Source organism: Rana temporaria, chromosome 1 (genome assembly GCF_905171775.1).
Source record: "Rana temporaria chromosome 1, aRanTem1.1, whole genome shotgun sequence".
NCBI lineage: Eukaryota > Metazoa > Chordata > Amphibia > Anura > Ranidae > Rana > Rana temporaria.
In genome coordinates, this window is record NC_053489.1 from 2,064,879 (window position 1) to 2,089,482 (window position 24,604).

Here is a 24,604-nt window from a genome sequence, read left to right on the forward strand (position 1 = left end):
ACCTATTTCACTGATTGGACATTCGTATACTGCTCTACTCACTACCATCACCCCTAGACAACGATTAGAGGTAACTTAATTCACCGATCCCAAAAACAACCAGCGGCTCCTGAGGGGTAGCACTACATATATATATATATATACACAGAGTATAGATGTAGTATATATATAGAGAGAGAGAGTATAGATGTAGTATATATATATATATATACACAGAGTATAGATGTAGTGTATATATATATATATATATATATATATATATATAGAGAGAGAGTATAGATGTAGTGTATATATAGAGAGAGAGTATAGATGTAGTATATATATATATATATATATACACACCGAGTATAGATGTAGTGTATATATATATATATATATATATATATATATATATATATATATATAGAGAGTATAGATGTAGTGTATATATAGAGAGAGAGAGTATAGATGTAGTATATATATATATATATACACAGAGTATAGATGTAGTGTATATATATATATATATATATATATATATATATATATAGAGAGAGTATAGATGTAGTGTATATATAGAGAGAGAGTATAGATGTAGTATATATATATATATATATATACACACCGAGTATAGATGTAGTGTATATATATATATATATATAGAGAGTATAGATGTAGTGTATATATAGAGAGAGAGAGTATAGATGTAGTATATATATATATATATACACACCGAGTATAGATGTAGTGTATATATATATATATATATAGAGTATATATGTAGTATATATATATATACACAGAGTATAGGTGTGGTGTATATAGAGAGTATATATGTAGTATATATATATATATACACACACACAGAGTATAGATGTAGTGTGTATATATATATATATACACAGAGTATAGATGTGGTGTATATAGAGAGTATATATGTAGTATATATATAGGGTATAAAGGGGACACAGGAGAACTCCTCTGATCTCAACCACGTGCTCTCTCTCTCTCTCTCTACCCCACATGGCCGGCCAGGGTCTTCCGACCTACCATAGAGTCCCACAACAGGGCACGCCGCACTGTATGCGTCGTCTCTCTCTCTCTCCCCCTCCCCTCTTTCCACTCTCTTGTCTCTCTAGTGATTGGCTGCGGCGCACCTCCGTCTTCAGGCACACGGACGGCTATTGGCGGGGGGGGGCGGCGCCGGAGAAGGCGGGGAGTAGCGGCGCCGGAAGAGGCGGGATTAAGCAGAAGTGTGCGGAGGGTGATTGGAGGAGGGGCGGTGTCGGGCGTGTGCGGTGATTGGAGGGAGGAGCGGAGTGGGTGGAGTCGGGGAAGGGTGGTGAGGAGGCGAGGCGGTCGGAGCTCAGTCTGTTACCGGCGCGGGAGGAGGACGGAGCGGAGTAATCATGGTGGGTGTGATGGTGGAGGGGGAGACATGTGGTGGATGTTGGGAGTAGTAGAGGATGATGGGTGTAGATCGGGGTGTGTGATGGTGATGAGGGGTGTCTCCGGTGTAGAGATCGCTCTGTAGGCCTCAGGCCTGTCCTGTGGGGAGAACACGTGTGTGTGATCTTCTATAGAGGCCTACAGGCCACGTGATCACAGCTTTACCATCTCCCCCTAATATTCCCTCCATCTCATTATTATAGGAAATATATATACATTTTTTTTTTTGTGTGTATATAAATATATATATATATATATCAAACAATTGCACACATAAAAAAAAAAAAAAACAATTGTATATAGTGTGTGTGTGTGTGTATATGTGTATGTATGTGTATATATATATATATATATTTTTTTTATGTGTGTAATTGTTTTTATATGTATATTGTTTTTTTGTGTGTATATATAATTTTTTTTTTTTTGTGTGTTTTATTTATATATATATAATTTACCAGAGACTAAACAGACGGGAGTTGCAATTTTTTATTGTATGGTATTTGTAGTAATTGCAATTTTTTTTTTTTTGGGGAGGAAAAAGACACTTCCATTAAAAAAAAAAATTAACTTTACTGTTTTGTTTTAACAGTAAAGTTGGCCTGAATTTTGTATCTCTATATATTTTGTAGAATGTTTTTATGCCAAGTCAATGGACACCAAACGCGTCGCACTTTTATAATCGCACGCAACTCGATAATTGGCGACAAACGACGCCACCAAAAAAATTCTCCCATCAGGTGACGGGTTCTAAATGCCTTTTACAGGACACACGTTTAGGACCCTCTTATTTATTTTTTGGGGGGGGGGGGGGGGGAGACACTTCCATTAAAAAAAAAAAATGCATTTGATACAAATACCGTGCAACAAAAAATAGCAACTCCCGTCTTTTTATTCTCTAGGGTCTGCTAAAAAAAAAAAAATATATATATATATTTACACATCTAAAAAAATTAAATGTTTTAAAATTTGTGCGCAACTTCTCCAGTCACATGACATATCCCCCCCCGTGCGGTGCCCCCTCCCCCACTATGTTCCCGTGCTATTTTGATGCGTTTTTAGCACGTTCCAGTAAAGTGCGGTGCAGGAAAAATGCAGAGAGCCTCGGAAACTCCCATAAAGGCTCGCAAATACCCAGGAAAGGGGGAATTTCCAATTGGCTCTGGTGCCCCCCCGCACCTCAGGCCAAACCCGGTACTGCACTCACTATTAGCTAGAATCCTGCTCATGGTGTCGCCAATCGGGGGGGGGGGGGAGCTTGTATTGCGAAACGCTCGCTAACCGCCTTACTCACAATCCGAGGTTCCGCTGTATTACGAATATCCATGCGTTTGATGCGGGAAAGACTGGACCTAGAACAGGGATATGCAATTAGTGGACCACCAGCTGTTGCAAAACTACAAGTCCCATCATGCCTCTGGGTGTCATGCTTGTGGCTGTCAGAGTCTTGCTATGCCTCATGGGAGTTGTAGCTCTGCAACAGCTGGAGGTCTGCTAATTGCATATCCCTGTCCTAGAAGAAAGCGTACAGAATGCTTCCGGTGCATTTTTGATGCGTTTCTGGAACGCAGCAAAAATGCATTGCGTTTGAACCGGTCCTCAGCCCTGGTTCAGATTGATGCGATTTGACGTGCAAATCAGCGACAATTGGCAGCGTCCGAATCGCCGCACCAATTCCCAAAAGTCGTTTCTGTCCTACTTTTGGCGACTTCTGGGCGCGATTTCCATTTTTTTTTAGGTCTGTGCAGAAACCTGTCTCTGTAATCGCCCCCCGAAGTCGGGAAGGAAATGGTGAGTTCTGATTGAAGTCGCACCGTTTCATTCCTGGAGTCAGTGTGACCCCCCAGGGGGGGTAAGGCTCACATTTATGCAATGCCGGACACCGCATGCACATGTCGCATGCGCGGTCTGTGCGATAGGAGTTCAATCATTCAGTTTGTACGGCTGAAATCGCATCACATTGACGCCATTGGCGACTTTATGCCGACACCCCCCGCAGCAGAGTAATGTGAATGGCGGGATCCCGCTAAGAAATCGCACCGGTGTGATTATTTGTTGGGGGAGGGGATTACTGGGGATGTGGTGGTCAGCCCCTTGTTGGGGGATTATTGGACGTTGCAATGATGTAAATTTTAATCTGTCAATCCACTGATCTGTGTGATGTCACCTGAGGTTACTGAGCACGTCCTGTACTAGTCATTGGGGGGGGGGGGGGTGCCGTTTGGTGATTTTCTTCGGTGATGTCTTCGGGGGGGGGGGGGGTTGGACCTCCATGTTATTGGGGATGTCATCTATGGGTAGTGTTGGTTCCCCTCAATGTTCTTCTCCTCCTCCCCAATGTTCTCCCCTTTTCCTCCTCAATGTTCTCCCCCCTCTTCTCCTCCTTCCCCAATCTTGTTCTCCTCCGCTTCTCCTCCTTCCCCAATCTTGTTCTCCTCCGCTTCTCCTCCTTCCCCAATCTTGTTCTCCCCCGCTTCTCCTCCTTCCCCAATCTTGTTCTCCTCCGCTTCTCCTCCTTCCCCAATCTTGTTCTCCCCCGCTTCTCCTCCTTCCCCAATCTTGTTCTCCCCCTCTTCTCCTCCTTCCCCAATCTTGTTCTCCTCCGCTTCTCCTCCTTCCCCAATCTTGTTCTCCCCCGCTTCTCCTCCTTCCCCAATCTTGTTCTCCCCCGCTTCTCCTCCTTCCCCAATCTTGTTCTCCCCCGCTTCTCCTCCTTCCCCAATCTTGTTCTCCCCCGCTTCTCCTCCTTCCCCAATCTTGTTCTCCCCCGCTTCTCCTCCTTCCCCAATCTTGTTCTCCCCCGCTTCTCCTCCTTCCCCAATCTTGTTCTCCCCCGCTTCTCCTCCTTCCCCAATCTTTTTCTCCCCCGCTTCTCCTCCTTCCCCAATCTTTTTCTCCCCCGCTTCTCCTCCTTCCCCAATCTTTTTCTCCCCCGCTTCTCCTCCTTCCCCAATCTTGTTCTCCCCCGCTTCTCCTCCTTCCCCAATCTTGTTCTCCCCCGCTTCTCCTCCTTCCCCAATCTTGTTCTCCCCCGCTTCTCCTCCTTCCCCAATCTTGTTCTCCCCCGCTTCTCCTCCTTCCCCAATCTTGTTCTCCCCCGCTTCTCCTCCTTCCCCAATCTTGTTCTCCCCCGCTTCTCCTCCTTCCCCAATCTTGTTCTCCCCCGCTTCTCCTCCTTCCCCAATCTTGTTCTCCCCCGCTTCTCCTCCTTCCCCAATCTTGTTCTCCCCCGCTTCTCCTCCTTCCCCAATCTTGTTCTCCCCCGCTTCTCCTCCTTCCCCAATCTTGTTCTCCCCCGCTTCTCCTCCTTCCCAATCTTGTTCTCCTCCGCTTCTCCTCCTTCCCCAATCTTGTTCTCCCCGCTTCTCCTCCTTCCCCAATCTTGTTCTCCCCCGCTTCTCCTCCTTCCCCAATCTTGTTCTCCTCCGCTTCTCCTCCTTCCCCAATCTTGTTCTCCTCCGCTTCTCCTCCTTCCCCAATCTTGTTCTCCCCCGCTTCTCCTCCTTCCCCAATCTTGTTCTCCCCCGCTTCTCCTCCTTCCCCAATCTTGTTCTCCTCCGCTTCTCCTCCTTCCCCAATCTTGTTCTCCCCCGCTTCTCCTCCTTCCCCAATCTTGTTCTCCCCCGCTTCTCCTCCTTCCCCAATCTTGTTCTCCCCCGCTTCTCCTCCTTCCCCAATCTTGTTCTCCCCCGCTTCTCCTCCTTCCCCAATCTTGTTCTCCCCCGCTTCTCCTCCTTCCCCAATCTTGTTCTCCCCGCTTCTCCTCCTTCCCCAATCTTGTTCTCCCCCGCTTCTCCTCCTTCCCCAATCTTGTTCTCCCCCGCTTCTCCTCCTTCCCCAATCTTGTTCTCCCCCGCTTCTCCTCCTTCCCCAATCTTGTTCTCCCCCGCTTCTCCTCCTTCCCCAATCTTTTTCTCCCCCGCTTCTCCTCCTTCCCCAATCTTTTTCTCCCCCGCTTCTCCTCCTTCCCCAATCTTGTTCTCCCCCGCTTCTCCTCCTTCCCCAATCTTGTTCTCCCCCGCTTCTCCTCCTTCCCCAATCTTGTTCTCCCCCGCTTCTCCTCCTTCCCCAATCTTGTTCTCCCCCGCTTCTCCTCCTTCCCCAATCTTGTTCTCCCCCGCTTCTCCTCCTTCCCCAATCTTGTTCTCCCCCGCTTCTCCTCCTTCCCCAATCTTGTTCTCCCCCGCTTCTCCTCCTTCCCCAATCTTGTTCTCCCCCGCTTCTCCTCCTTCCCCAATCTTGTTCTCCCCCGCTTCTCCTCCTTCCCCAATCTTGTTCTCCCCCGCTTCTCCTCCTTCCCCAATCTTGTTCTCCTCCGCTTCTCCTCCTTCCCCAATCTTGTTCTCCCCCGCTTCTCCTCCTTCCCCAATCTTGTTCTCCCCCTCTTCTCCTCCTTCCCCAATCTTGTTCTCCTCCGCTTCTCCTCCTTCCCCAATCTTGTTCTCCCCCGCTTCTCCTCCTTCCCCAATCTTGTTCTCCCCCGCTTCTCCTCCTTCCCCAATCTTGTTCTCCCCCGCTTCTCCTCCTTCCCCAATCTTGTTCTCCCCCGCTTCTCCTCCTTCCCCAATCTTGTTCTCCCCCGCTTCTCCTCCTTCCCCAATCTTGTTCTCCTCCGCTTCTCCTCCTTCCCCAATCTTGTTCTCCCCCGCTTCTCCTCCTTCCCCAATCTTGTTCTCCCCCGCTTCTCCTCCTTCCCCAATCTTGTTCTCCCCCGCTTCTCCTCCTTCCCCAATCTTGTTCTCCCCCGCTTCTCCTCCTTCCCCAATCTTGTTCTCCCCCGCTTCTCCTCCTTCCCCAATCTTGTTCTCCCCCGCTTCTCCTCCTTCCCCAATCTTGTTCTCCCCCGCTTCTCCTCCTTCCCCAATCTTTTTCTCCCCCGCTTCTCCTCCTTCCCCAATCTTTTTCTCCCCCGCTTCTCCTCCTTCCCCAATCTTTTTCTCCCCCGCTTCTCCTCCTTCCCCAATCTTGTTCTCCCCCTCTTCTCCTCCTTCCCCAATCTTGTTCTCCCCCGCTTCTCCTCCTTCCCCAATCTTGTTCTCCCCCGCTTCTCCTCCTTCCCCAATCTTGTTCTCCCCCGCTTCTCCTCCTTCCCCAATCTTGTTCTCCCCCGCTTCTCCTCCTTCCCCAATCTTGTTCTCCCCCGCTTCTCCTCCTTCCCCAATCTTGTTCTCCCCCGCTTCTCCTCCTTCCCCAATCTTGTTCTCCCCCGCTTCTCCTCCTTCCCCAATCTTGTTCTCCTCCGCTTCTCCTCCTTCCCCAATCTTGTTCTCCCCGCTTCTCCTCCTTCCCCAATCTTGTTCTCCCCCGCTTCTCCTCCTTCCCCAATCTTGTTCTCCTCCGCTTCTCCTCCTTCCCCAATCTTGTTCTCCTCCGCTTCTCCTCCTTCCCCAATCTTGTTCTCCCCCGCTTCTCCTCCTTCCCCAATCTTGTTCTCCTCCGCTTCTCCTCCTTCCCCAATCTTGTTCTCCTCCGCTTCTCCTCCTTCCCCAATCTTGTTCTCCCCCGCTTCTCCTCCTTCCCCAATCTTGTTCTCCCCCGCTTCTCCTCCTTCCCCAATCTTGTTCTCCCCCGCTTCTCCTCCTTCCCCAATCTTGTTCTCCCCCGCTTCTCCTCCTTCCCCAATCTTGTTCTCCCCCGCTTCTCCTCCTTCCCCAATCTTGTTCTCCCCCGCTTCTCCTCCTTCCCCAATCTTGTTCTCCCCCGCTTCTCCTCCTTCCCCAATCTTGTTCTCCCCCGCTTCTCCTCCTTCCCCAATCTTGTTCTCCCCCGCTTCTCCTCCTTCCCCAATCTTGTTCTCCCCCGCTTCTCCTCCTTCCCCAATCTTTTTCTCCCCCGCTTCTCCTCCTTCCCCAATCTTTTTCTCCCCCGCTTCTCCTCCTTCCCCAATCTTGTTCTCCCCCGCTTCTCCTCCTTCCCCAATCTTGTTCTCCCCCGCTTCTCCTCCTTCCCCAATCTTGTTCTCCCCCGCTTCTCCTCCTTCCCCAATCTTGTTCTCCCCCGCTTCTCCTCCTTCCCCAATCTTGTTCTCCCCCGCTTCTCCTCCTTCCCCAATCTTGTTCTCCCCCGCTTCTCCTCCTTCCCCAATCTTGTTCTCCCCCGCTTCTCCTCCTTCCCCAATCTTGTTCTCCCCCGCTTCTCCTCCTTCCCCAATCTTGTTCTCCCCCGCTTCTCCTCCTTCCCCAATCTTGTTCTCCTCCGCTTCTCCTCCTTCCCCAATCTTGTTCTCCCCGCTTCTCCTCCTTCCCCAATCTTGTTCTCCCCCGCTTCTCCTCCTTCCCCAATCTTGTTCTCCTCCGCTTCTCCTCCTTCCCCAATCTTGTTCTCCTCCGCTTCTCCTCCTTCCCCAATCTTGTTCTCCCCCGCTTCTCCTCCTTCCCCAATCTTGTTCTCCCCCGCTTCTCCTCCTTCCCCAATCTTGTTCTCCTCCGCTTCTCCTCCTTCCCCAATCTTGTTCTCCCCCGCTTCTCCTCCTTCCCCAATCTTGTTCTCCCCCGCTTCTCCTCCTTCCCCAATCTTGTTCTCCCCCGCTTCTCCTCCTTCCCCAATCTTGTTCTCCCCCGCTTCTCCTCCTTCCCCAATCTTGTTCTCCCCCGCTTCTCCTCCTTCCCCAATCTTGTTCTCCCCCGCTTCTCCTCCTTCCCCAATCTTGTTCTCCCCCGCTTCTCCTCCTTCCCCAATCTTGTTCTCCCCCGCTTCTCCTCCTTCCCCAATCTTGTTCTCCCCCGCTTCTCCTCCTTCCCCAATCTTGTTCTCCCCCGCTTCTCCTCCTTCCCCAATCTTGTTCTCCTCCGCTTCTCCTCCTTCCCCAATCTTCTCCCCCCACTCATCTGATCTTTCCTTGTCTTGCAGGTTTTGCTCCACATCTTATTTGAGCATGCGGCGGGCTACGCCCTGTTTGGGGTGAAGGAGGTGGAGGAGATCGGCATGCTGCTTCCTCAGGTGAGTTGTTTGCGCTCCTCAGTGACAGTGGTGTACAGAGGTGTTTAGTCCTTGGCTTGCGGTAGGTGCGCAGTGTAACCCCCCCCCCCCCCCCCCGGGCCTCTGTTGGCTGGATGGCGGTAGCTGTCACTGATTTGCAGTCATGTACTGGTGGGAGGGGTTAGAAGGGATGAAGCCACCATTCAGCATTGTTGTTGCTCCCAGCGATTGATCACAAATATGTCCACTTCTGCCTGCAGGTGGAGGAGTCGCTGCAGAATATCGGAAAGTTCAACACCATAGTGAAGCTGGTGGCATTTTCGCCATTTAAATCCGCCCAGAGCGCCCTGGAGAATGTGAACGCCATCTCTGAAGGTAAGGAAGCGGGGGAGGTGGGTTGAGAGGGTGAGGTGATTATTGGGCATGTGTGACGTCACTTTTGAAGGTAATAAAGGGAGGGTTGGCTTTTGTTGGGTGAGGGCATCATTTGGGGGTGTGATGCCTTCTCTGAAGGTAATAACGTGGGTTGGCCTTGGGTGAGCAAATTGGGGGGTGTGTCATCTGAGGGTCATGCTCATCCTTTGGCGGGGTTGGAAGTTCGTTCTTGGCGGGGTTGGAAGTTCGTTCTTGGCGGGGTTGGAAGTTCGTTCTTGGCGGGGTTGGAAGTTCGTTCTTGGCGGGGTTGGAAGTTCGTTCTTGGCGGGGTTGGAAGTTCGTTCTTGGCGGGGTTGGAAGTTCGTTCTTGGCGGGGTTGGAAGTTCGTTCTTGGCGGGGTTGGAAGTTCGTTCTTGGCGGGGTTGGAAGTTCGTTCTTGGCGGGGTTGGAAGTTCGTTCTTGGCGGGGTTGGAAGTTCGTTCTTGGCGGGGTTGGAAGTTCGTTCTTGGCGGGGTTGGAAGTTCGTTCTTGGCGGGGTTGGAAGTTCGTTCTTGGCGGGGTTGGAAGTTCGTTCTTGGCGGGGTTGGAAGTTCGTTCTTGGCGGGGTTGGAAGTTCGTTCTTGGCGGGGTTGGAAGTTCGTTCTTGGCGGGGTTGGAAGTTCGTTCTTGGCGGGGTTGGAAGTTCGTTCTTGGCGGGGTTGGAAGTTCGTTCTTGGCGGGGTTGGAAGTTCGTTCTTGGCGGGGTTGGAAGTTCGTTCTTGGCGGGGTTGGAAGTTCGTTCTTGGCGGGGTTGGAAGTTCGTTCTTGGCGGGGTTGGAAGTTCGTTCTTGGCGGGGTTGGAAGTTCGTTCTTGGCGGGGTTGGAAGTTCGTTCTTGGCGGGGTTGGAAGTTCGTTCTTGGCGGGGTTGGAAGTTCGTTCTTGGCGGGGTTGGAAGTTCGTTCTTGGCGGGGTTGGAAGTTCGTTCTTGGCGGGGTTGGAAGTTCGTTCTTGGCGGGGTTGGAAGTTCGTTCTTGGCGGGGTTGGAAGTTCGTTCTTGGCGGGGTTGGAAGTTCGTTCTTGGCGGGGTTGGAAGTTCGTTCTTGGCGGGGTTGGAAGTTCGTTCTTGGCGGGGTTGGAAGTTCGTTCTTGGCGGGGTTGGAAGTTCGTTCTTGGCGGGGTTGGAAGTTCGTTCTTGGCGGGGTTGGAAGTTCGTTCTTGGCGGGGTTGGAAGTTCTTTTTCAACTAATGGTCAGCCCTGTTGGTGTGAGGTGGTGATATTTCTGAAGGGGGGGGGGTGCTCTTTGATGGGATATTGGGGACTTATGGCTATGGGGGGGTCAATTTTTGTTGGGTGAGGGGATTACAGGGAATGTGGTGGTCAGCCCCTTGTTGGGGGATTATTGGACGTTGCAATGATGTTAATTTTAATCTGTCAATCCACTGATCTGTGTGATGTCACCTGAGGTTACTGAGCACGTCCTGTACTATAGTATTGGGGAGGGGGTGTTAGTTGGTTGGCGTTTTCATCTTGATTCCAATTTGTGGTTCCCCCCCCAGGTGTCCTCCATGAGGATCTGAAACTCCTCCTGGAAACCCACATGCCTGCCAAGAAGAAAAAGGCCCTCCTTGGTGTCAGCGATGGCAAAATCGGAGCCGCCGTCTTTGAAGAGCTAAGCATCAAATGCGATACCACCGGGGTGGTTCCTGAGATAATCCGAGGTAAGGAGCTGGAGAGGAACCTGGTCAGCTACGATCATGTGATTGGTAGTGAGATTGTACATGTGTTGTCCAGTGTATGATCAGAGGGGGTTGCCATGGTGGGTTTTGGAGTCTGAGGCAAAGATGTCCGCCTACAATCTCCTTGTATGCAAAGCCTGAAATGATGTCTTCCTTGCAGGTATCCGGCTACATTTCCATGCCCTGGTGAAGGGTCTGACGGCTGAGTCGGCCTCCAAGGCGCAGCTCGGCCTGGGGCACAGCTACTCCCGAGCCAAAGTCAAGTTCAACGTCAACCGTGTAGACAACATGATCATCCAGTCTATCAGTTTGTTGGACCAACTGGACAAGGACATCAACACCTTTTCCATGAGGGTCAGGTAGGTGCACATTCGGAATGTGGTGGGGGCAAGATCCTCCATGATGTGGCTCCTTCAGGGTTGGAGGTTGTTTGGGTGAATGAGGCTTCTCCGAGGCTTGCCAATGAAGCTGCAGATACCCAAATGTTATCGCTTATGTGCAGCTTTTTATGGGTGCACCCTAAAACCCTAATTGAGAAGAACCCATAAAAAGCTGCACATAAGCGATAACCTTTGGATATCTGCAGCTTTTTATGGGTTCTTCTCAATTATTGTAGGGTGTCGCTCATGGGTGGGGAGCTAGGGTGGGTATGGCCTCTCTAGGGTGTTTTTGGGTATGTGCAACTCTTTGAAGGAGAGCCCAAGTGGGTGCAGGAATGGTCAAGCATAGGTCTTAGTTTGTGTAGCTCCTCAGAAACGGAAGTTGGTGTGCTGCAACTCCCAGCTCATGAACTCTCATACCCATTTGGTGTAAAGACACTTGGTCCTCCCATTGCTTACCACAGACAGTGTTGCCTCCCCCACTGGCTGTACAGAAAGAGGAGGAATAGTAACGTCTCTGTCTACACCACAGCCTGGCCTTGTGCCTGGACTGTATTGTTATCGGGGCGACAACCTCTGCTGTGTCCTCTCTGGTAGATCTGTAACAGGTTATCTGGGTCTGTGGCTCATAGCAGTATCCTTTTTTTCTTTCAGAGAATGGTACGGATATCACTTCCCAGAGCTGATCAAGATCGTCGCTGACAACTACACCTACTGCCGAATGGCCAAGTTCATTGGCAACCGGAAAGAACTGAGCGAGGAGAAACTAGAAGACATGGAAGAGATCATAATGGACGGTGCCAAGGCCCAGGCCATCCTGGATGCTTCCAGGTCCTCCATGGGTAAGTTGGCACGCCATAAATCAAAGTGTGATCCATTTGTGTTGAGGTGAATGGGGAGGTTTGGTTGGCCTCTCTGTGGGCTTTCGCCTTGGCCTCTCTGTGGGCTCCATTATTGGTCATCCTTTGGGTGAGGGGATTACTGGGGATTTGGTGGTCAGCCCCCTGTTGGGAATTATTGGACGTTGCAATGATGTTAATTTTAATCTGTCAATCCACTGATCTGTGTGATGTCACCTGAGGTTACTGAGCACGTCCTGTACTACAGTCATCGGGGGTGGGTGATGGTTGGTGGTTCATCTTGGTGATGTCTATAGGTGGTGGGGGGGAGTTGGTTGGACCTCATGAAGTCTAAGGGTGATGGGTGTGGTGGTTCTCCTCGGTGAGGTCTATGGATGGTGGGGGGTGTTGGTCCTCTCATCTGTCACTCCATGTATCGCAGGTTTTGCTCCACATCTTATTTGAACATGTAGGCTTCTTCGTTGGCTTCTCTGTAGGCTTCTTCTTCGTTGGCTTCTCTGTAGGCTTCTTCTTCGTTGGCTTCTCTGTAGGCTTCTTCTTCGTTGGCTTCTCTGTAGGCTTCTTCTTCGTTGGCTTCTCTGTAGGCTTCTTCTTCGTTGGCTTCTCTGTAGGCTTCTTCTTTGTTGGCTTCTCTGTAGACTTCTTCTTTGTTGGCTTCTCTGTAGGCTTCTTCTTCGTTGGCTTCTCTGTAGGCTTCTTCTTTGTTGGCTTCTCTGTAGGCTTCTTCTTTGTTGGCTTCTCTGTGGGCTTCTTCTTCGTTGGCTTCTCTGTGGGCTTCTTCTTCGTTGGCTTCTCTGTGGGCTTCTTCTCTGTGGGCTTCTTCTTCGTTGGCTTCTCTGTGGGCTTCTTCTTCGTTGGCTTCTCTGTGGGCTTCTTCTTCGTTGGCTTCTCTGTGGGCTTCTTCTTCGTTGCTTCTGTTAGTTTTATGGGCTTTTATAGTCTGGGTTTACATGCTTCCATAGGGAGGAATCTGCTCTTGTGCACCTTTCCTACTGTGTCCACACCCCACCCTGTGCTGTCTTTGAAGGTGGTGTAGATTTGTGTACGGGGATACCGTAAGTCTAACATACTTTCCTCTCTTCCCCCAGGCATGGACATCTCTCCCATCGACCTGATCAATATTGAGAGCTTCTCCACCCGTGTCATCTCCTTGTCCGAATACCGCAAAGGCCTGCAGGAATATCTGAGATCCAAGATGACCCAAGTGGCCCCCAGCCTGTCTGCCCTTATCGGAGAAGTGGTCAGTATTGCTAAAATCTAAACTAACCTGACCCAATATAGCTTCATGATTAAAAACTGAACTTTTTTTTTTTTTTTTTTACTGTGTGCCAGTCATCAATAGATATCTGCAATGGTGGAAGTATGGATTAAAAGCTTTAATCGGGGACTGGAGAGGGTGGTAGACCTGGATGTGGGAATAGGTGTTGGTGCTAGAGGGGTTGGGGGTCCGGGACCTAAACTTTAACAAGAGGTGGTGTCACTTAAATTTCCAGGATGTATACAAAGGATTAACATTTAACTTTTGGGGGGGCATGAGAATTTCCCCCACAGTTGGAGCCGGGTTGGCCTTGGCACAGAGATGATGTATCAGTATAATCTGTCAATCCCCTGAGCCTGCTGCTGAAAACTTTTCACTGCTGATCTGTGCTGCCTGAGCTCCTACATGGTCACCACCGTCTCTCTGCTCATCTTGTATTTTTATCACCATGTCTGCCACCCCCACTGATTTTTATTCTATCACGCAGGTTGGAGCTCGCCTCATCTCCCACGCTGGAAGTCTAACCAACCTGGCCAAGTACCCGGCCTCCACCGTCCAGATCCTTGGAGCGGAGAAAGCTCTATTCAGGTACAACTGCCGGGCGCTTGTAGTGATGGCAGTTAACTGGGTGCCGGTGTTTGACATGCTGGCGCCTGCCGCTGCGTGAGTGATAACCGCCGCCCCAGAGTCTGAACAACGCCCTCTACTCGCTGTGTGTGAATATACGTGTGCCTGAGGGGCTGTGAGCAGCTGTGCAGGTCAGAGTGATGCCTTTGATCCTTTCTGATGGGTTTTGGGGGTGGGGGGGACATGACATACACCCCAACCCTGGGTACACAAATGTATATATCAGTACATGAGTGTAGACTAAGACCCCTAACAGCTGATTGTCTCTATGCCAGATTTGTAAAACTCAGACCCCCCCCCCCATATCGTCTTCCTCTAAGATTTCATAGCTCCAGCTGGTTTGTGTTCTGAAGGTCAACTAGTGTGTGGACCTGTTTGCAGCACCCTCCAGGTCTACTTCAGTAGTGAAGAAGTGATGTCTTGTCACATTGACAATGCTAGGGGAGAGTTGAGGTGTTAAAGTGGACCTGTCATGATGGCTTTTAGCTTGCTTGTGTCCTAACAGGGGGCTGAAGCTTATAATTCTGCCAGTGCTTATCCTGGGACCCAGAACAGTGCATACAAATGCCAACCTGGTCCTAGATTTCACTTATGCGGTTCAGGGAAGATGTACATTCCACTGGTGGTGGATGCTGACAAACCGCGCACATCTTTTATTATAGCTCCCATGATTCATTGCGCCTGCATACACCATCGCTCATGTGTGCTTTAATCGTTGCCAGTACCTCCTGGTGGCGTCAGCCATCTGGTTCTGCCACGGCTCAGAGCCTGTCGGCAGTGCTGTTTATGAACAGGAGGGTTTCCAAGACTTGATTTACTGGTGCTGCGCATACCAGTGTACTCCTCCATTGCGGCTACATCCCATATACAGTTGGGACGTGTCCATTGCGGCTACATCCCATATACAGTTGGGACACAAGGTGGTGGCTTCCTCCTCTGTAGTGGAAGATCAGGAAATTTGTTGCTAGTTCAGTTTATTTAGCAATTCAGGAGGTTCACAGGCCCAGTGGAGGCAGACCATTCCCTGGCTTTTGAGGGAGGCGAGGGGGTTACCCATTGCGGTTCCCCCTGGCTTTTGAGGGAGGCGAGGGGGTTACCCATTGCGGTTCCCCCTGGCTTTTGAGGGAGGCGAGGGGGTTACCCATTGCGGTTCCCCCCCGGCTTTCGAGGGAGGCGACGGGGGTACCCATTGCGGTTCCCCCCGGCTTTCGAGGGAGGCGACGGGGGTACCCATTGCGGTTCCCCCCGGCTTTCGAGGGAGGCGACGGGGGTACCCATTGCGGTTCCCCCCGGCTTTCGAGGGAGGCGACGGGGGTACCCATTACGTCCCCTGGCTGCATAGGCTCGGTAGCACTCCTCCTGTTTTTAGTCTTAACTGTATCTTGTTACAAATCTTTAGCTGATTCCATTGCAGGGCCCTGAAGACTAAAGGAAACACCCCGAAATACGGCCTCATCTTCCACTCCACCTTCATCGGACGTGCTGCCGCCAAGAACAAGGGGCGGATCTCTCGGTATCTGGCTAACAAGTGCAGCATCGCCTCCCGCATAGACTGCTTCTCAGGTGAGGTGCCGCCTGTTGATATATGTAGATACCGTTGTGAAGTTGAAGGCAATTGGGGGGGGGGGGGGGGAGGGGTGGTTAATCTATAAACCAGACTATGTGGCGGTAAGTAAAAGTGGACTATGAAGAAATGGGTAAATTACATCTATAGACCTTTATTTCCTTGGCCAAGACCCATCCCTGGAATTTCCTTTCTGCTTTGCAATGATGGTAATAATTTTTCGTCAACAGTATATCACCTTGCGGTGTATGTTGATAAGCTTGTGTCTGAGCGAAGCGGAGGTCTGCCACTTGGTGGGTCTCCTCTTATCCTCCGGTAATGGTGAGATTTTGTCTAATGTTTATCTCATTTGCAGAAATCCCGACCAACGTGTATGGAGATAAACTGAGAGAGCAGGTGGAGGAACGGCTGACGTTCTACGAGACCGGGGATGCTCCACGCAAAAACCTTGATGTCATGAAGGAGGCCCAAGCAGAGGTCAGTATCTCCTTGGCCTCTCTAGTCACGGAAGCTTGGGGGGTGGTAGAAACGTACTCTTCGGTTAGGCCTGGGTGGAGGTCGGTATTTCTGGTTGCTCTAACTAGAAAGGCCAGTTGCACCACCAGGTTGGAAGAAGCTCCTAGCTGGGGGTGTCGGAAGTGATGACGCATTTTTCTCCTGACAAAAAATGGAGGCATAAACTGATTTAATGAGCCTGATCCGACTAGTGTTGACTCCAGGCATGGTGGAGCAGAGAAAGGGGAGGAAGCTCTGTCATCTGAGGGTTGGATTGAGTTCAAACCTCCCTTTGTTTTTTCAGGCCACAGAAGTCGTAACTGAGATCAAGAGGAAATTGGAGAAGAAAGAACGGAAGCGCAAGAAGCGTGAAAAGAAAAGGCTAGCGGAACTGGCTGCAGAGACTGGGCAAGAAGAGTCCGCACCAGTGCAAAGCACAGAGGAAGCAGAGGTGAGGGCCATGATGGGCTCGGTAGAGATAATGGGTGTACTCTCTTGTGCACTGGTTTTTGGTATTCACCAGCAGTCATAGGGACCCCCCTTCCAAAAAAGGCCAGGTAGCTGCTACAGATCTTAGACTGGAGGTTGAGATTATCCGGCGGGGGGCTGCTGGCCACATCCTTGTCCTGTCTAATGGGGAATATCTGGGAAGGTTGTTCCATGCACAAACATAGCAAAGGTGAGCCTTGGCAGGATTTGGATTTAGATGGGCGTGAAGGAATATCACCTGCTATCTCCAACATGGCATGGTCCTGTCATTGCCAACACTATAGAGTAGTGGTCATCAACCTTGTCCTGCAGGGCCCACTAACAGGCCAGGTTTTATGTATTACCTTGGGGAGATGCAGACTAGAATACTGCAATCACTGAGCAGCAAATGATATCACCTGTGATGCATTTCAGTTATCTTGCAAACCTGGCCTGTTAGTGGGCCCTGCAGGACAAGGTTGATGACCACTGCTGTAGAGCGCTGACCGTCCCAACACAATCTATCAACTTGGTATGGTCCTACAGTCATTGCCAACAATATGAAGCACATAACACTCCCTTGTGTATCTAACGCCTCCTGTCATCTCGAACATGCTATGGTTTTGTCATTGCTAACCATATAGACCACCCCCCCCCCCACCACCTTTTTAACATGTTATGGTCCTTCAGTTATTGCTGGCATAAAGCTCCAAACGCCCCCCTTCCTGACATTCTTGGGATGGAGAATGATTTGGAGGTGAAGCTGTTGAGGGTGCACCTTACTGGGCTTTTCATTTAGACCAGTGGTTCTTAACCTTGGTCCTCAAGTACCCCTCAATGGGGGCCGTGTTTTGATGACTTCCCTTGGCTAAAAATGGCTCTTGTCAATGATATTGATTTTAAAGTGGCTGTGCCCAGGAAAATCTGAGTGCCCGTTTGGGGGGGGGGGGGGGGGGGTGGGTACTTGAGGACTGAGGTTGAGGGCCACTGGTTTAGACTCCTGGAAGAAAAGTGGTGCCGACTCTTCCGGTCATTGAAATGTATGAAGGGACAGCACTCGCATTGTCACATCCGTAGGTAATGGAAATACAAAAAGAGGGGGTAGCCCCAGGTCGGATTTTAATGGCACAGTAAACAATGAGGATATGGAAAAATATTTAAGACCTAAACACATATAATATACAAAATTGTTAATCGTATATATGAAACTACATAATGTGATCTCAAGTGCATCAACGTGTTTCACCGTTGAGCTTCTTCAGGGCGCATTCAGTATTCGTTACTAGATTTGTCCGGACGTTACTTCTCGGTAGTTGTAGGTATGGGGGGGGGGGGGAGTTATGCTTTTTGTATGTCATATGATTACAATAGGGCTCTCGTTTGTCTTCTCAGACGCCCAAGAAGAAGAAAAAGAAGGCAGAGGCGGCGGAGGAAGAAGTAGTGTTGGAGGAGCCGCAGTCCAGCAAGAAGAAGAAAAAGAAGGTGGAGGTGGTTGAGGTGTCAGAGGAGGAGGAGACTACAACACCCAGCAAGAAGAAAAAGAAACGAAAGTCGGAGGGGGAGGTTTCTGAGAACGGTTTGGAGGAAGAGGAGGCACAGACCCCCAAGAAGAAAAAATCGTCCACAGGAGAGACCCCGTCCACAGAAAACAAGAAAAAAAAGAGAGCCAAAGTGCGCCATGAGGATGACGACTGAGCGGCAGCTGCGCGCTTTAAAGACTATAAGGCCGTGGTTTCATTTCATACTTTTATTTTTTTTTTTATGGACAGAATTATGAAGCTTGAGGACAATGAGCTAGAAGGTTCCCCATTGTAAAATACAGAATAAAGTTTTGTATATAACGAGATCTGAGTCTGTGTGTTGAATAGAAAGGTGTGCAATGAGGAGAAACTGCTCTTCACACATGTACAGTTGGGAGGGCAGCAGAGCCTGGGGGTGGTAGGCCCTTGAGGTGGAGCCTTGGGCAGCTAGGCTTCTGAGTTTATTTAGTACTTGACCCAAGAAAATTTGGATTTTGGTGAACTTTCTTTTTTATTTTTTATTTTTTGTCTTGATCCTGCACCACGGGGCATTTTCCTATTCATGATCGCTTTGGGGTTATGATGTCCCCCTTCAGGAAATCTCCACCCAGCCTTACCACAAGCTTGGCTGAGACCTTATTGGTTTTTTTTAAGCTAGTGTCCCTTCAGTGAACGTCTCTCTGAAGCTCTTGCCACAGGCTTGGTCCCCTGTTTTTCTCTTCCGTTCATGGACGGACACAGCAGCATCTTGACCATGGGGTATTATCCTCCTGCTAGGAGATTGACTAGGCAGAAAAACAGCATGTTAAACACAGTACCTCCCAGGGGATGTACCCAGGGGGTAGTCCCCCTGGGTACATCCCATGTGTGTGTTTTCTTTTCTGCCTAGCACAGGAGAATGGCATTGCTCCTAAGGGCCCATGTGGCCTGGGGATTTTTTGCAATGTTTTTCTTTTATGTTCTGCATTTTTGGATCCTAAGATCTACAATCAACTGCCAACTGGGTGACGGACTGGATCCTCGTAGTACCCCCCCCCCCCCCCCCCCCGAGTTTGGCCATTGAGCGTGTGCTGGCCTTTTAGCTACATGCTGGGCCGTCCACGACATGCCCCGTTGCTCCAGGGGTGGCCGGTGAGCTATATGCTCCAGGGCACACATGACCTCCTTGCCGTGAGTTTTGGTGTGCGGCCGTCTCTTGGCAGGTTTGCTGTTGTGCCGTGTTCTTTCCATCTGGTGATGATAGATTTGATGGAGCTCTTAGGGATCATCAAAGATTTGGATATTTTTTGGTTTTATAACCGAACCCTGACTTGTACTTCTCAACAACATTGTCCCTTCCTTGTTTGGAGAGTTCCTTGGCCTTCATGGCAGTGTTTGGTTAGTGGTGCCTCTTGCTTAGGTGTTTGCCGCCTTTGGGGCCTTTCAGAAAGGTGTGTCTGTAATTGACAGGTTATGTGACACTTAGATTGCACACAGGTGGACGTCATTTCACTAATTATGTGACTTCTGAAGGGAATTGGTGGCACCAGAGCTTTTTATGGGCTTCATAACAAAGGGGGTGAATACTTACGCACATGACAGTTATCAGTTTTTTTATTAAGTTTTATGTTTATTTTTCTAATTTTACTTCAACTTAGACTATTGTGTTCTGATCCGTCAAATATAATTCAGACTAAAAAAAACATTGAACTAAAAGGCTGTAATGTAACAAAATAGGGAAAAAGTCAAGGGGGGTGAATACTTTTTCAAGGCATTATAGATCTTCTAGATCTCTTTTTCTGGACACCTGCCGGGTTGGAGGTAAGGAGTCTGCAAATACCCTTCTGGGCTCTTGAGTAGTTTGCCACCCAGAGGAATAATGTGGGATTACAGACGGGACCCTCACAAATGGCACTTCCCTCACTTCCAAGGTGCAAGTAGATCCTGCCTTGGTAAGGTTGGTAATAAGTCGTCTTCTTGCCACCTTCATGAATGGTCATATGTTTCTTCAACTCTCATCTGCTGATCCATGTTTTGAAGTTCCAGAAGAGGAGCTTTCTTCTACAATTATCCCCATGACAGGTTTCTTGATACAGATACTGTTAGACTTCATGGTAGTTTGTTCGTTTTAGTTTCATTCGTGTTTTTTTTTTTTGCTTTTTTGGAAATGCTGGAAATTTGAAAATTATGAAATCAAATATTCAAAAATTCAGAAATTTGATAATTCGGAGATTCAGAAATGTTAAAAATTCAGAATTTGAAAATCCCAATTTTCGAATTTCCGAAATTCGAAGTCTGAATTTTCGAAATTCAAATTCTGAATTTTGGGATTTCCTATTTTCGAAATTCAAATTCTGAATAATCGGATTTCCGAACTTCAAATTTAGAATTTTGGAATTTCCGATTATAGAATTTTCCGAATAGAGAATTTCCGGATTCTGGAATTTCTAATTTTCTAACTTTGAATTTCTGAAATTTCAAATTTTCGAATATCCGCTTTTCAAATTCCCGAAATCTCGATATTCCGAAATTTCCAATTTCAGAATTAGAGTTTTTGAAATCTGTATTTTGGAATTTCCAAATTTTTTTATTTTCCTGATTTTCAAATTCTGAAATTTAGAATTTTCGAAAATTCAAAAGTTCGTAATTTCGTAAATCCGAAATTGAAAAATTCGGAACTAAACAAATTGCACATATCTAATTGTATCTCTACAATCGATGAGGAACTGGAGGCCTTGCTGTGCCAGGATTAGCAGTTTGGTTCTTGGTGGGAGGGACACAACTTTTATGCTACAATCCTGTCCTCTCTGCTCTTTCCAAGTGCATAAGAAGTCTGCAAATACCCTTCTGGGCTCTTGAGTAGTTTGCCACCCAGGAAGTTGCATACAGAGGACTAATGTGGGATTACAGACGGGACCTTCACAAATGGCACTTTATTCGAATTTTCTAACTCCGAATTTTCGAATATCCGCTTTTCGAATATCTGCTTTTCGAATTCCCGAAATCTCGATATTCCGAAATTCGAATTTTCTAAATCTGTATTTTGGAATTTCCAAATTTTTTATTTCCCGATTTTCAAATTCTTGAATAATTCAAAAGTTCGTAAATTCGTAATTTCGTAAATCCGAAAATGTGGAAATTCAGAACTAAACAAATTGCACATATCGAATTGTATCTCTACAATCGATGAGGAACTGGAGGCCTTGCTGTGCCAGGATTAGCAGTTTGGTTCTTGGTGGGGGGGGGACACAACTTTTATGCTACAATCCTGTCCTCTCTGCTCTTTCCAAGTGCATTATTGCTGCAATAATTACTAAAATGGCCGTAGAAACACAACTCCCTAAGGAGGTTCTAATCCATGGCACCTAATCTGGAACACGGGAACCTGATTTCATGGACCTGAAGTGGTGGTGATGGTAAACGACGTTGGGGGTGTACTTATTTATTTTCTATCTCAGGCTCTCCAGGACAGATCAGTAAATACAGCACTCTTATCACACACATCAAACACTTTATTTTTCAGTAATATTTCACATCACACTAATTTGTGGGTCAAGACAGCAAAGGCAGCAAAAGAATGGGGGCGTCACCGGGACGCAAAGGAATGATGGGACTCCAGAAAATCAGCAGTGTGTACAGACAGCATATACATTAAGGGGCCTGTTTATAAATTGTTTGCCCAATTTTCTTAAATCTGTAGATGTTCGGATGTGAAAGGCATGGATTATTTTAAGGGGGGAAAAACAGCCAGGCGGCAATGATTAATTAATGAAACTCGTGTTCCATTAAAATAAGTTAAATATTTGGCTGGATTTCCCACAATTGTGAATTTATAAAGAGAGGCCTCATAGTGTTGATGCCATAAGTCCTCCAGGCAAAAGAAGTGTCGACAGGTACACCCGGGGGTAAAGCAAGTTGCTATGGGACTGATAAAAACATTCAGGTCATGAGAACCGCGTGGGCTGATCTATGCAGTGCAATAGTCGATGAGTCAGAGAGATGAGGAGTGTCACATGGCTGGGACTCCTCCCCTGAAGACCTTCTAGGAATTGAGGCTGTTGATAACGGCCTGCGTGTAATCCAGAGAGGTGGCGTACCCGCCCATATCTGTCGTACGGACCTGCAAAGGAGGAAATACAGTAAACATACTCAAAACAGAGGAGCCATATACAGAAAAACTAAACCACCTTCCATAGGAGGAGCCGGGATGATGTTTTTAGCCACTATAGGACTGTCCTGTTATTATACTCATTAAAGTCTTCATGTAGCTCATTCCTTGGAAGGGCATAGGAGCCGAAAGATATGAACATGCTGACATGGCTCATATAAAAGTGCTGCCACTTATGTCATGAAGGAAGAAGTTTGTGTTTGTCTGTCCACAGGGATGACTTCACCATGGAGAACTGACTTGGAAGTCTCTGGTATGGGTGGAACTGGCCTGGGATGAGTCTCTGGTATGGGTGGAACTGGCCCGGGAGAAGTCTCTGGCATGGGTGGAACTGGCCCAGGATGAGTCTCTGGTATGGGTGGAACTGGCCTGGGATAAGTCTCTGGTATGGGTGGAACTGGCCCAGGATGAGTCCCTGGTATGGGTGGAACTGGCCCAGGATGAGTCCCTGGTATGGGTGGAACTGGCCCAGGATGAGTCCCTGGTATGGGTGGAACTGGCCTGGGATGAGTCCCTGGTATGGGTGGAACTGGCCTGGCATGAGTCTCTGGTATGGGTGGAACTGGCCTGGCATGAGTCTCTGGTATGGGTGGAACTGGCTTGGGATGAGTCTCTGGTATGGGTGGAACTGGCTTGGGATGAGTCTCTGGCATGGGTGGAACTGGCCCGGGAGAAGTCTCTGGCATGGGTGGAACTGGCCTGGGATGAGTCTCTGGTATGGGTGGAACTGGCCCAGGATAAGTCCCTGGTATGGGTGGAACTGGCCTGGGATGAGTCCCTGGTATGGGTAGAACTGGCCTGGCATGAGTCTCTGGTATGGGTGGAACTGGCCTGGCATGAGTCTCTGGTATGGGTGGAACTGGCCTGGCATGAGTCTCTGGTATGGGTGGAACTGGCCTGGCATGAGTCTCTGGTATGGGTGGAACTGGTCCGGGATGAGTCTCGGGTATGGGTGGAACTGGCTTGGGATGAGTCTCTGGCATGGGTGGAACTGGCCCGGGAGAAGTCTCTGGCATGGGTGGAACTGGCCCGGGATGAGTCTCAGGTATGGGTGGAACTGGCCTGGGATAAGTCTCTGGTATGGGTGGAACAGGCCTGGGATGAGTCTCTGGAATAGACAGAACTGGTCTGAAATAAATCTCTGGTATAAGCAGAACTGGCTTGGGAGGAGTCTCAGAATGGACAGAACTGGCCTGGCATGAGTCTTAGGTATGGGTGAAACTGGCCCAGGATAAGTCTCTGGTATGGGCGGAACTAGCCTGGGATAAGTCTCTGGTGTGGATTGAACTGGCTGGGATGAGTCTCTGAATGGACAGTACTGGCCTGGAATCAGACTGGTATGGATCAAATAGGCCTGTGATGAGCCTCTGGTATGGGCAGAACTGGCCAATAAAAAGATTGTGGAATGAGAATAACTGGCCTGGGATGAGACTGATCTGGGTGGAACTGGCCCGGGATGATACTGGTCTGGGTGGAACCGGCCCGGGATGAGACTGGTATGGGTGAAACTGGCGCGGGATGAGACTGGAATGGGTGGAACTGGCCTGGGATGAGACTGGTATGGGTGGAACTGGCCTGGGATGAGACTGGTATGGGTGGAACTGGTGCGGGATGAGACTGGTATGGGTGGAACTGGCCCGGGATGAGACTGGAATGGGTGGAACTGGCCTGGGATGAGACTGGTATGGGTGAAACTGGGGCGGGATGAGACTGGTATGAGTGGAACTGGCCTGGGATGAGACTGGTATGGGTGGAACTGGCCTGGGATGAGACTGGTATGGGTGGAACTGGCCTGGGATGAGACTGGTATGGGTGGAACTGGTGCGGGATGAGACTGGTATGGGTGGAACTGGCCCGGGATGAGACTGGAATGGGTGGAACTGGCCTGGGATGAGACTGGTATGGGTGAAACTGGGGCGGGATGAGACTGGAATGGGTGGAACTGGGGCGGGATGAGACTGGTATGAGTGGAACTGGCCGGGGATGAGACTGGTATGGGTGGAACTGGCCTGGGATGAGACTGGTATGGGTGGAACTGGTGCGGGATGAGACTGGTATGGGTGGAACTGGCCCGGGATGAGACTGGAATGGGTGGAACTGGCCTGGGATGAGACTGGTATGGGTGAAACTGGGGCGGGATGAGACTGGTATGAGTGGAACTGGCCTGGGATGAGACTGGTATGCAATGCAGGTTGCTCCTCTGAGTGACATCACCATCCTGCCATTACAAGTGGGATTCTTCTCTTTAGACATAGACAGCGTGTTGGGCAGGCACTCCCAAGTAGAGACCTATACTATAGCGGTCTGTAATTACAGATACGTTGAAGGAGAGCTCCGATTCTGTTCGGCAGGTTCTGGATCGTGCCTGGATTTGCTCTGGGACGGCTGGCATCTGTATGAGCCCCCGGGAACTATATGGCCAGGTTTTAGACCTCAGATCTGTCTCATTGCATCACAGTAGCCAATCTGACCTGGGCTATTGTGCCATCTTGTGAACTTGGATTGTCCACTTTCTACTGCATATGGAGATCTTCCAAGCTTTATTCAGGGGAACATGTTCCCCACTCCCTCCTCCATCCTGGGAGCTCAGCATCACCTATAGAATCTTCCTTCCCTCGGGCTGGATGACACAGGGCAATGTCTGCTGTAGGATATCGGATTTGCAGTACAGGAGGCGGCAGACAACTCCGGTGGGCTTCACCCTGCTGGAGGCTTTATCAGACCTTCCTTCAATGCCAGCTGAACTTGACAACTGACACCACCATTATCAATTCAATTATCAACTCATTAAACATAATAAGAGATAACTAAAATTAATCCTTTTTGCCCCCACACCCTACACCCCGCCTC

The 24,604-nt window shown here is 49.3% G+C and overlaps 2 protein-coding genes and 3 non-coding genes across 5 annotated transcripts in view; 4 read left to right on the top strand and 1 right to left on the bottom strand.

Annotated features, from left to right (window-relative positions):
* Nucleotides 1-1,307: 1,307 nt before the first annotated feature.
* Nucleotides 1,308-17,931, top strand: NOP56 (NOP56 ribonucleoprotein). Its single transcript, XM_040332153.1, has 12 exons — nt 1,308-1,391; nt 8,275-8,364; nt 8,604-8,718; nt 10,256-10,417; nt 10,596-10,794; nt 11,470-11,657; nt 12,764-12,915; nt 13,421-13,521; nt 14,975-15,123; nt 15,480-15,601; nt 15,924-16,070; nt 17,480-17,931. The coding sequence occupies exons 1-12, from the start codon at nt 1,389-1,391 to the stop codon at nt 17,780-17,782; spliced, it is 1,731 nt and encodes a 576-aa protein (XP_040188087.1). The 5' UTR covers nt 1,308-1,388; the 3' UTR covers nt 17,783-17,931.
* Nucleotides 11,258-11,390, top strand: LOC120925413. The gene has a single exon (XR_005746687.1). It is a non-coding gene; the product is annotated as a small nucleolar RNA SNORA51 (small nucleolar RNA).
* On the top strand, nt 15,323-15,398 carry LOC120925392. Its single transcript, XR_005746667.1, has one exon. It is a non-coding gene; the product is annotated as a small nucleolar RNA SNORD56 (small nucleolar RNA).
* Nucleotides 15,758-15,825, top strand: LOC120925391. Its single transcript, XR_005746666.1, has one exon. It is a non-coding gene; the product is annotated as a small nucleolar RNA SNORD57 (small nucleolar RNA).
* A 3,146-nt stretch (nt 17,932-21,077) lies between the features above and the next one.
* The window catches only part of IDH3B (isocitrate dehydrogenase (NAD(+)) 3 non-catalytic subunit beta), a 28,728-nt gene continuing 25,201 nt past the window's right edge, over nt 21,078-24,604 (bottom strand). Inside the window, exon 12 of the mRNA XM_040332361.1 lies at nt 21,078-21,706. Within this exon, the coding sequence (XP_040188295.1) occupies nt 21,629-21,706 (78 nt within the window). The 3' untranslated portion in view covers nt 21,078-21,628. The remainder of the gene's footprint in view (nt 21,707-24,604) is intronic.